Source organism: Trichosurus vulpecula, chromosome 7 (genome assembly GCF_011100635.1).
Source record: "Trichosurus vulpecula isolate mTriVul1 chromosome 7, mTriVul1.pri, whole genome shotgun sequence".
Taxonomy (NCBI): domain Eukaryota; kingdom Metazoa; phylum Chordata; class Mammalia; order Diprotodontia; family Phalangeridae; genus Trichosurus; species Trichosurus vulpecula.
In genome coordinates, this window is record NC_050579.1 from 6,282,596 (window position 1) to 6,294,816 (window position 12,221).

At 39.9% G+C, this 12,221-nt stretch overlaps 1 protein-coding gene and 1 pseudogene across 2 annotated transcripts; both read right to left on the reverse strand.

Annotated features, from left to right (window-relative positions):
* Nucleotides 1–7,942: 7,942 nt before the first annotated feature.
* Nucleotides 7,943–8,711, reverse strand: LOC118858145 (biogenesis of lysosome-related organelles complex 1 subunit 2-like). Of its 2 annotated transcripts, XM_036768605.1 has the most exons (2): nucleotides 8,700–8,711; nucleotides 7,943–8,266 (listed from the first exon to the last, which is right to left on the reverse strand). In XM_036768605.1, exons 1-2 carry the CDS (start codon nucleotides 8,709–8,711, stop codon nucleotides 7,943–7,945), a joined length of 336 nt encoding a protein of 111 aa, XP_036624500.1. The 2 variants fall into 2 exon arrangements, with proteins under 2 accessions (XP_036624500.1, XP_036624499.1); XM_036768604.1 differs by lacking the exon at nucleotides 8,700–8,711 and having other exon boundaries at nucleotides 7,943–8,305.
* Nucleotides 8,712–9,182: 471 nt separating this feature from the next.
* Nucleotides 9,183–11,994, reverse strand: LOC118858144 (annotated as a pseudogene).
* Between the last annotated feature and the right edge of the window lie 227 nt (nucleotides 11,995–12,221).

Here is a 12,221-nt window from a genome sequence, read left to right on the forward strand (position 1 = left end):
GACAGGGCTGACACTTGAGTTCAGGTCTCTTGACACAAAATTTAGTCCAAGGGGTGACTGCTCTTTTAGAGGTGAGACACAAACCCAAGCCTTTCTGATTCAAAAGACTGTTCTTTACCCACTAGACCAGACCTGCTCTTATTTTTACAGCCTTATGAAGCTTGTAAAGTCCTTTATTAAAATCATTTCATTGGTCTATGCCACAATTCTGTGAGGTAGGGACTATACGTGCTATTCTTTCCATTTTATAGCTAAGGAAATTGAGGTTCAAAGGGGAATTGTAATCAGACAAGAAACATTAAATGCCTACTATGTGCCAAGCAGAGGCAGCCAGGTGGCTCAGTGGATAGAGCATTGGGCCTGGATTCAAGAAGACCTGGGTTCAAATCCAACCTCAGACATTGACTAGCTATGTGACCCTGAGCAAGACATTTAATTTTGGCTTGTCTTAATCCACTGGAGAAGGAAATGGAAAAACCATTCCAGTATCTTTGCCAAGAAAATCCCAGGAACAGTGTGATCCATGGGGTCACAAAGAGTCATACAGGACTGAACTACTGAACAAGAACAAATGTGCCAGATACTGTACTAAGCACTAGGATTACAAAGAAAAAGACAAGATAGTCTCTGCTCTTAAGGAGCCCAGAGTGATGGGGGAGGCAACATGTAAGCAACTATGTACAAATAAGACAGAGATGGGATGAATTGGAGATCATTGCAGAGATAGAATTGACTGGGTGTCACAACAGTTTTAATATGGGGGAGGTGAGAGGGAGCAATTGAGGTTGGGTGTTTGGGTGATTGAGAGAACAGCACCCTGGAACCTAACAGGGAAGTTCAGAAGAGAGGAGATCACGGGCCGGGGGGAGTTCAATTTTGCGCATGTTTCATTTAAGATGTCTATGAGGCATCTAGCTTAAGATGCCCAGAAGTTACTTGTAGATGTGAGACTAAAGATCAGGAGAGAGGTTAGGGCTGCACACGTATATTAGAAATGACAACTCAATCCATAGGAGCTGATGAGATCACCAAGCAAAATTATATAGATAGAGAAAAGAGTACAGACCAGAGTATTGATGAACATCCAGTGTTAGGAGGCACAGCCTGGCCGAAGATCCAGCAAAGAGTGGTCAGACAGGTCAGAGGAGAGCCAGGAAAAGGCAGTATCATGAAACACCTAGAAATAAGAGAGGATCATGGGGAATGGGTGACCAGCAGTGTCAATGGCTGCAAAGGGATCCAAAGGAACTTGACCACTCCACCAGTCTGGCTCTCTGTATTCCTTTATTATAAGGAATGAAAGAGAATCAAATGTAATGTTCAGGCTTCCCCAAGTGGCTGCTTAGTGTCAAGCTTGTAAAAGGGCCAACCATCCCCTCTGCAGCACCCGAGCTACTGACCCCAGAAAGGTCTTGAGTTCACTCATCTGCTCTTCCTATGGTAACTGCCTGGGCAGCACAATTGGCCTCCTCCCAGAGGAGCCTACAATCTGTGAAGCTGTGGGCAGAGGAAGGCAACTGAAATGAATTCTACTGACCCCAGTATCTCAGGCACAGAAGGATGGAGGATATTGCTTCATGGCAGTTCACCTGCTTCCTCAGCAGGTCCTCATGGGAGTCAAGGCCCAAAGCAGCTTAATCCATTCTCTGTTTCACCATAGGTCAAGCCCTTTCAGTTACCCTGAGCACACTGGGGAAGGTCTTACTCACGTCTCCAGTGCTCCTGGTGCCTACACTCACTGATGAGGGAGGGAGAGGGATAGAGAAAGGGAGAGACAGACAGACAGACAGACAGACAGACAGAGACAGACAGACACAGGTAGAAATGGAGACTGTGACAGAGACATGAGCTAGTAAGACCACCTAATGGTCAAGGTGACTCCAGGCTCTTCAGCCTGCCTTTCCTCATAGGGCACATGATGTTAACTCCCATCAATCAATCAACACTTATTAAGTACATTTTCCCTCTTCATCACTATCATTACTTCTCCACTCTAGCTCCTAAATGCCCTTAAATAAAAGCCCTCCCTGTAACAAATAAACATAGTTGAGAAAAACAAATCCATACACTGTTCATGCCTGAAAACGTATGTCTCATTCTGCACCCTTAGTCCTCTACTTGTCCTCCAATACATGGATGCCATACCTCACCATCATTCTATCAGCCAGTCAATAAGCATTATTAAACACCTATTATGTCCCAGGGACTGTGCTAAGCACTGAGAATACAAAAAGAGGCATACACACATATGTGCGCATGTATATATGGATGTATGCGTATACATGCATATAGGATGAATATGAAACAATTAACAAAGGGAAGGCACTAGAATTAAGAGGGTTTTGAGTCTTTTCAACTCATCTATTTTATTTACTTTTTTAATATTTTCAGTTTCTCACATAACCATAATATCCCATGTATCCCTCTACCTTCTTCTCTCTGAGATCCATCGTGGTTTTTGTTCATTAGTGTCTGACACTTTGTGATCCCATTTGGGATTATCTTGGCTTATCTTGGATTATACAGGAGTGGTTTGACATTTCCTTGTCCAGCTCCTTTTATAGATGAGAACTAAGGCAGACAATGTTAAGTGGCTTGCCCAGGGTTACACATCAAGTGTGAGGCCACTATCTAATATCTGAGGCTAGATTTGAATTCACAAAGGTGAGTCTTTCTGATTCCAAGCCCAGTGCTTTGTACTGCCTAGCTGCCCTCTGAGATTTATCGCAGTGAAAAATAGCATTATTTTCTTTTAGAGAAAAAAGTCAACACAATTGATCAATACACTGGAAAAATCTGAAGTCGTGTGCCATGTGTAAAGTCTGTGTCTGATCTCTTCATTTGAGTCTGGTTTGATCTTTATAATTTTTGTTACATTTACTTTTTGGTGTGTGGCCGTGCTTTCCATTTACATTATTGTAGTTATCATGTATACTGTGTTCTTTGCTCTGCTGACTTCACTCTATATAAGTTCTACAGCTCTGTCCATGCTTTTCTATATTCAGCACACACATTATTTCTCACAGTATAGTAGTATTCCATTACATTCACATACAACAATTTGTTTAGCCATTCTCCAGTCCATGGACATCTACTTTGCTTCCCATTCTCATCTATCATAAAAAGTGCTGCTATAAATATTTTAGAGTATATGGGAACTGTTTTCTTAGCAATGGCTTCCTTGGGATAAAATCCCAGTAAAATGGAGTCTCTGATTCAAAGGGTATGAATATTTTAGTCGCTTTGTTTGCCTAATTCCAAATTACTTTCCTAAATGGTTGTACCATTTCACAGCTCCACCAGCAATGTATTCGTGTGCCTCTCTTCCCACAACCTTCCTGCATTTCCTATTGTCATTTTTTTGTCATTTTGTCAATTTGTAGAGTGTGAAGGTGAAACTACAGAGTCTTTTTTATTTGAATTTCTCTTATTATTAGTGATTTAGGATATTTTTAAGTGATTGTGAATATTTTGCCATTATTTTGAGAACTGTTTATTCATATGCTTTGACTATCTTTTGGGGAATGGCTATTAGTTATATGCATATACATGTTAGATATTGTTTTATATATATATATATATATATATATATATATATATATATATATGTGTGTGTGTGTGTGTGTGTGTGTGTGTGTGTGTGTGTGTGTGTATGTGTCTCTATCTATAGACACACATTTATATTTATATATCTTAGATACAAACCCTTATCAAGATATTTGATACAAAGATTTTTCTTCCCATTTGATCAATTCTCTTCTTACCTTAAATTTGTTCATGTTGTCTCTGTAGAAGCGTTCCAATTTCAAATAATCAGACACACCTATTTTATCTTTTGTAATTTTCTCTATCTTTTGTTGATCAGGACTACATTCCTTACCTATATCTGTGAGAAGTACATGATCTATTTCTCTTCTTTTCTGCTGCTTGATCTTTAATCTTTAGGTCATGCATACATTTGGGAATCTAAGATATTGCTCTAAACCTAATTTGTACCATACTTTTCCAGTCACATAGGGGTTTTTTCAAAATGTCACTTATGTTTTCCACTTTATCAAATGTTGAGTTACTGAGTTCTATTGCATATTCTCTTTTATCAATCTGTCATTCTCTTCTTTAGCCAATACCACCCTTGCATCCCTCATATGAACACCACTTGAACATAATGAATGATTTCTTAGATAAACTGTTGGAATCTGTTTAGGAAAATTTTGTTGAAAACTTCTGAGCTGATATTCATTAATGATATCAATCTACAGTTTTCTTTCCATTTTTTTGATCTTTGTTTATATTTGTCTTATGAAAAGATTCTATTGGGGTGCTTTCTTCATCAGTTTTTGAGAATTTATGATACATAAGTATTAATTGTTCTTTAAGAATTTGTCAGAATTCCCCTGTGAATCCATTAGGTACAGGAGGTCCCCCTCCCCAACCTTAGTAGTTCCTTTATAGCTAAATCTATTTCCTTTTCTGAGATTGGGTTATTTAAGATCGCTACTTATTCATCTGGTAGTGGATGTATACTTTTGAAGACATTCTTCTATGTCTTTTGTGTTCACAGTTTTGCTAGCATATAATTGTGAATAGTATTTTCTGATTATTCTTATTTCTTCTGATTTGTTATGATTTCATCTTGCTCATTCACTATTCTATGGGTTTGATTTTCTGCTCTTTTCTTTTCAGTCAGATTAGGTTAGGGTCTTCTCAAAGAACCTGTTTTTATTTTTATTTATTATTTCTGTGAGGGCTAGTTGTTTCCAATTTATCTATTTCCCCTCTAATTTTTAGTATCCTTTTAATCTTTATTTTAGGTTTGCTGATTTATTGATTTTCTAAATTTTTAAATGCCTATTCAGTTCATTAATTTTATCTTTTTCTAATTTTTTAATGAGGAATGCTGCATCTCAGGAATTTTGCTGTTATTCATCATTAACATTTTCTCTTATGTAGTTATTAATTGTTACTATTATTTGTTCTTTGGCTCACTCATTATTTTGGTAAGTCTCCATTTGGGGATGCATATTTTGTTTTTAATCACTGAACCAATTTCTATTCTTATTAAATCGTGGTCTGTAAAAGGATGTATTTACTATTTCTGCCTTTCTCATTAAGATTTTTTTTTATTTTTAATTTACAACACTCAGTTGTGCATGTTTTTGAGTTCCAGATTTTCTTCCCCCCTCTTCCTTCCCCATTCCCCCCACCCCAAGTCAGCATGGAATCCAATATATCTTCTACATATACTTTTGTATTAAACTTACTTACACAATAGTCAAGTTGTAAGGAAGAATTATGACCGATGGAATAAATAATGAGAAAGAAGAAAAAAAAACAAAAAAGAAAAAAAGAGCAAACAGTTTGCCTCAATCTGTATTCAGACTCTATAGTTCTTTCTCTGGGTATAGATAGCTCTTTCCATCATGAGTCCTTTGGGGTTGTCTTTGAACCTTGTATTGCTGAGAAGAGCAAAGTCTATTAGGGTTAGTCATCACAGAATCAATATGACTGTGGTTATATACAATGTTCTCCTGGTTCTTCATTCAGCATCATATGATGTAGGTCTTTCCAGGTTGTTATTATGAAGTCTGTATCTTACCCATTTCTTATCGCACAATAGTTTACCATTACATTCATATACCACAACTTCTTCAGCCATTCCCCAATTGATTGGAATCCCCTTGATTTCTAATTCTTAGTTACCACAAAAAGAGCTGCTATAAATATTTTTGTACATATGATTCCCTTTCCTACTTGTGTGATCTCTTTGGGATACAGATCTAGAAGTGGTATTGCTGGGTCAAAGGGTATACACATTTTTACAGCCCTTTGGGCATAGTTCCAAATTGCTCTCCAGAATGGCTGGATCAATGCACAACTCCACCAACAATGTAACAGTGTTCCAATCTTCCCACATCCTCTCCAGCATTTATCATTTTCCTGTTTTGTCATGTTAACTAATCTTACAGGAGAGATGTGGTACCTAAGAGTTGTTTTGATTTGCATTTCTCTAATCAATAGTGATTTAGAGCATTTTTTTCATATGCCTATAGATAGCTTTAATTTCTTCCTCTGAAAACTGCCCGTTCATATCCTTTGACCATTTCTCAATTGGGGAATGACTTGTATTCCTATGAATTTGGCTCAGTTTTAGAGATGAGGCCTTTATCAGAGACACTGGTTGGAAAGATTTTCTCCCAATTTTCTGCTTCCCTCCTAATCTTTGTTGCATTGACTTTTTTAATACAAAACTTTTCAGCTTAACATGATCAAAATTATTCATTTTGTAATACTATTTCTGCCTTTTTACATTTGTTTACAATATCTCTGTGCTCTAGTACATGGTCAATTTTTGTAAAAGTCCTATGTGATGCAGAGAAAGTGTATATGTTTTTAGGGCACATTTAGAAGATGCTATAAATTGTTTACCTCTAGTTCCTCCAGAAATTTGGTTAGTTCCTTACTTTCTCTTTTGTTTATCTTTTTGTTAAAGTTCTCCAAATCTGAGAAAGGGATAGTAAAGTCTCCTGTCAATATTGTATTACTGTGTATATCTTCTTGAATTCATTAAATGTCTCCTTCATGAATTTGTATACTGGGGCATTTGGAGCATATAATTTGTATTACTGATATTAGTTTATTGTCTATAGCTCCTTTCAGCAAAAAAAATTATTTTTTCATGTATCCTTTTATGTATTTTGAATATTTTTTTTTACTTTTTCTGGTAGCATGATAGGAAACTCATTCTTATTTAGATGCATTTGTACATGGTACAATGTTTTCCATTTCTTCAGTTTTGTGTGTCTTTGTTTTTAAATGTGTTTCTTATAAGAAACGGAATGAAGGGTTTTGTTTTCTTATCCAATCTGTCACTCTTTTAAATTTTATTGGATTTTTAATCCATTTACATTTAAAGTTTTAAGATCTCAGTTTTATGTTTTCCTCCATCTCTAATTTTTTTTCAACTTAAGATTATTTCCCCTCTTCTGTTGTAAGCACAGTATTATGTTCCTTCAATTACTTTAATCCATTTTGTTAATGTGGCCTTGTTCCCAGCGGATCTCTTCCTGACACTTCTGATACCTTTTTATCTGGTTATGACTTTCTGTTTAGGGTTTTGTTGGTTAGTTCTTGTCTCCTACTTTTATCTAGTTATATAGTTCTTCTCTTTCTGTTTTCCTCTAAATTAGTCAAATGTCTTTCCCCTTCCCCCTCCCCCTTAAAATAGGCATGCTCTTCATTAATTATTTGAAAATATATTTTTATTTATTTCATAAAATATTTCCCAATTACATTTAAACACTTTTAGTGTTCTTTTTTTAAAAAATTGAGTTCCAAATTATCTCTCTGATTGCTACCCTTTCTGCCACCTTGAGAAGGCAAGTAATATGATATCGATTATATATGTGAAGTAATACATAAGACATATTATCCATGTTGCAAACACACACGTGCGTGCGCGCACACACATACACATACACCCCAAGAAAAAAGAAAATGACAAAAGTCTGCTTCAGTTTGCACACAGAGTTCACCAATTTTTTTTCATATGTTGGCATTTATTTTTTAAGTTCAAGAACAGGTTGTGAAAGGGGTGGGTGTGGGAGGGCCTAGAGGAGAGGGAAGGAGGAGATGGGGAGAGGAGAGTCTCTCATCTGTGTCTGCTCTAGACAGGGTTGATCCTGATTTCTGAGCCTTGGTCCAGGGCACACAATGAAGCACACGATAAGATGAGGTTGTGGGGTACAGGTTTAGGAAAACATGGAGGGGGTGGGGGCGGCCAGAGTTGCACATCCAACCAGAGGTGGGGGCTGGGATTCTCCTTTGATCAGCAACACCACTTCTTTTTAGGAACTGAAGCACAGTGATAAGTTCCATCCTACTTATTTCAGCTCTTATAAAACATTCTTGTAGTTAAAAGTCCTTGTGCTAAAGAATTCTTTCATCACCTCTCTAACTTCTTGTACTTTGCTTCTAGTTTCTTTGAATATGCATCCAACTTGTAAGGTGCCTGCTCAAGAGCTGCTACTTGCTCCTCAATTAGAGTGATCTGATCCAGATAAGGCTGAAGTGCTGCATATTTCTGGTTTAAGTCCTTTAGGTTTCTACTTATGTTTACTGCAATGTCTTTCATTTCTAGATACTTCAAGCTAGTCAGCTTGTTCATATTTTCCAGAAGTTTATAGTCTTTACTGGTAGCTGTCAGCTCACCCATCAGGTACATGGCCATTTTGGAGAGCATGTCCTGGCACAGCCCAGTGATGTCCACCTTGGCGGGCTCTGTGGCCTCCTCCACCATCTCCACCATGACATCATCTAGGCTGGGGAAGGGAGGTAGGAGAAAGGATGGAGGGAAGGATGGGATGGGGAAGAAGGGAGAAAGGGAGGGGGAGGGAGGGGAAGGGAGAGGGGCAAGAGTGGAGGGGAAGAGAGAAAAGGGTGAGTTCACCAATTCTTTCTAGAAGTGGATAGTATTTGCATCATGGGTCCTTTGGGATTGTCTTGGATTGTTGTCTTGGTCAAAGTAATCTTTCACAGCTAATCATCCTTACAATAGTGCTGGTACTGGGTAGAATGTTCTCTTGGTTCTGCTCACTTCATTTTACATCAATCCATATGACACTTCCCAGGTTTTTCTGAAAGCATCCTGCTCATTATTTTTTATAGCAGGGTAGTATTCTATCACAATTATTTGCCACAACTTGTTCAGCCATCCTCCAATTGATGGGCATGCCCTCAATTTCCAATTCTTTGCCACTACAAAAAAAAAAGCTGCTAAAATATTTTTTAAGGAAATAAGTTTGGATGTAGATTTGGGCTGGAACAAGAAAGAAGAAAAACTGAGTAAAAAGTGCTGTTTTTTGAAAAAGAAAAAAGTCAGCAATGCATCTTTCCTGAGAAAACCAGCCTGTCTTCTCAGCATGTACTGAAACATTTGTCTGGTGTTGCTGTGTGTATTTTCTTTTAAATCAGTGTTTATTCTCCCACCCCCAAGGAATTGGGATTGCATTCTTGGAAGGACACATTAACCATCCAGAGAACACTTGGTATTCTAGTAATAGGGCATTGGTCCTTAATATTGTTATTGGCTCTGCTGATTTCCTAAGAAGTCGTAAATGTGAAGCAGTGACTCCCCGTGGATTATCTCGTTTCAGAAGGGGGAGTGGGCTGCAAACCCCCAGGCTCTACTCCCTTTGGGTAGGAAAAGGTATGAACACCTTATTGGAGTCTGCCATACGTGCTCTTATTTCCTCCATGGTTCGAGGCACACAAGTCAACGGCTCCATATCACTGGCAGTGACCACCATATACTCCTCAGTGGGAACCCCACCAAAGCCCCAGAAGAGTTTCAGGTTGTGGTTATTGATGAAGCAGGGTGGTGCAGAGTCAGCCAAGCCTGGTCCAGGAGGTGATCAATGAAGTAAATAGCTGGCTTCATGGTCAACACCGATCCCCTACTCCAGCTTCAGGGCTGTCCTCAGGCTCCTCAGGCCTGGCTCATCAATATGCTCCATGCCCTCAGGGTAGCCACCAACATCATGCACATCAGTTCTGAGGAAGTGCCCGAGTCCATGAGGCATGAATACCATGCCCTGGTGGACCTTGGCCACGTCATCCACATTGCTGGTCAGGATGCCAATATGAGTGAGCTTCTCCAGGTGGACTTGGTCCGCCAGACGGTGCATGTCAGGCCTGGATACTCCTGATTTGATGGCATTCGTGAAGGCCCAGGAGGATCTCAGTACAGCTTCATAGATGGCCTTCTTGTCAGGGATGAATTCCCCATTAGCAGGGAAGGTGCAGGTGATATCAGATGAGAAATAGTAACATTCACCTCCCAAGTCAAACAGGCACAGGTCTCCATCTTGAATGGTCTTGTCATTTGGGGCTCCAGCGTGTCCGTACTGTAAGACAGGACCATTCTCTCCACTGCCACAGATGCATGTGTAGGAACTATGTTTTAATTTTAATTTTTTTTTTTTTTGCAGGGGGGAAGGCAGGGCAATTGTGGTTAAGTGACTTGCCCAAGGTCACACAGCTAAGCAAGTGTGTCAAGTGTCTGAGGCCAGACTTGAACTCAGGTCCTCCTGACTCCAGGGTTGGTGCTCTACTCACTGCGCCATCTAGCTTCATTAACAGTCTTAAGAAAGTTCAAAAACAGTAGTTTTTTAGGAAAGATAAGGAGGTCTGTCTGGGGAATGTTTAGTTTGACCTACCTATAGCACATCTGATTCAAGATGTCCAAAAGGTAATCAGTGATGCAGACTGGAGTTTGACAGAAAGGCTAAGACTGAATATATAGCTCATGGAAACAGCTTCAAAGAGATGCAAACTGAACCTAGTATAGCTGATTAGCTTAGAGAGCAGAGAGCAGGAGTTCTACTCACTGCACCATCTACCTGCCCCTAAGTGTAGGAACTATGGCACAACCTGCCACAGGAACAACAGTAGTGTTTGAATAGGCTTTCCAACTCATATTCCTTCATTCCCACTTTTATTGCTTTCCTGACCTCCTTAGGGGCTTCACTGGAGACTTTGTTGGTATAGTGCAAAACCTCCAACTCCATGTCAGTCTTAATCACACTGTACTCCACAATTTCTGGGTAAAGAATGATGTTGTTGACTTTGAGCTGGCTGATGTTTTCAAAGGAAGCCTCCCAGCAGACACTGCCACAATCTGTATTAACACAATGCAAGTTGAGAAGAACTAAGAGAGTCACTGAAGCCAAGACCTCAGCTATGTCATCTGAGTACTGCACATCATCCACTGAGTACTTCTTCAAGTGCTCACAGGAGTCAGTCTTTCCCATCCAGGTGGCATGGCTTTCAGGGAGTCTGGGAACAAATGATAGATTTCCCAAAATCGACATCAATGTCTCCAAAGCAGCCTGGCTCTGTTTCGCCAAAAGCCCAGTGAAAGAAGTATTCCTGCTGGAAAACAACCCCAGTGTCCATGAGGAACCTACTACTTTCCTCCCCTCTGTTTTGACAATCTGGCTAGCAGCTTCTGTGGGGGTGTAAGATCCACCCACAGCCAGAACCCAGAAAGCTGCCAACAGCACAGGTTCTTTTGATCTGCTCAACTAAGGAAAGTAAGCAGAAGGGGTTGACAAACTTACTTTAATTCAGCATACAAATATCATTCACTTAGTTCAGAGGTAAAAGCCAGCACCCTGAACTTTAGAACAAAATACAAACAAATTACAAACATCAACAGACAGACCTTGTCTGATTCAAATCCCAACACATAGTTACCAGAGTTCAACAAAGTCTCAGCATCCGGGTTTACGAGCTGGAGGGCTCCTTAGCTACAGCTGCCCGGAGTCTCTGCATCAGCACCATCAGTGCTGAGTGAGAGCCCTTAAACAAATTACAAATAGACCCAATACAATTCATAGTTACCAACATCTAGGTTCAGCCTGGGAGCTCAGAACAAGGGCTGGCCCAGTCACGTGCGCCACCACTGCTGTGGGTAAGAGAACTCCAAGGAACAGACAGCCAACCCCTGGTTTTTATATCTTTTTCAGGGTCAGGGGTGAGTCACACATGCGACTCACCCATGTGACCTAAAATCATCACAAAGAGGTGACTTAAACCCACATGGTCTAAGAGCCTCTGCTGTCCCAGACATGTAAACTAGGCCCTCCCTAGAGTTAGCCCCACCTTGGGCCCCACCTTAGATGCCAATCCACACCCACTAAGGTTTTACACCTAATAGGGGTTTGGGCCTGGGGCTTAGCACCTAGTAAGGCTCAATGAATTACTCAAAGGGAACAAAAACGAAACTATTCAAGGGCACTTGTTGAACTAAGTGCTAAGGAGACCATCTTGCTTACCAATACACCCTCCTTGTAGGAGAACCAAAGAACCTTTCTGCACTGCTATGTTCTTCCTTAGACAATCACAGAGGCATTTCCTGTTAAAAGAGAAGAAGACCCTTGAAACTCTCAAGGTTTCATTTCCCAGTCAAAATGCAGTTCCCCTGGTCTCAGCCATGTTAGCCCAGTTGTGTAGTCACTAGACAGGTACTCTCTATAAATATTTTTCTACATATATTTTCTCCACTCCCCCCCCCTGTTACCCAACCCGATGGCTGTGGGGCGGTGTCTCAAAGCTGTTTTAATGCACATTTACCCAATCAGCAGTGATTTATTTTTTCACCTCATCTCCAACATTCACGTTCTGTTTTTCTGTCCTGTTACCCAACCCGATGGCTGTGGGGC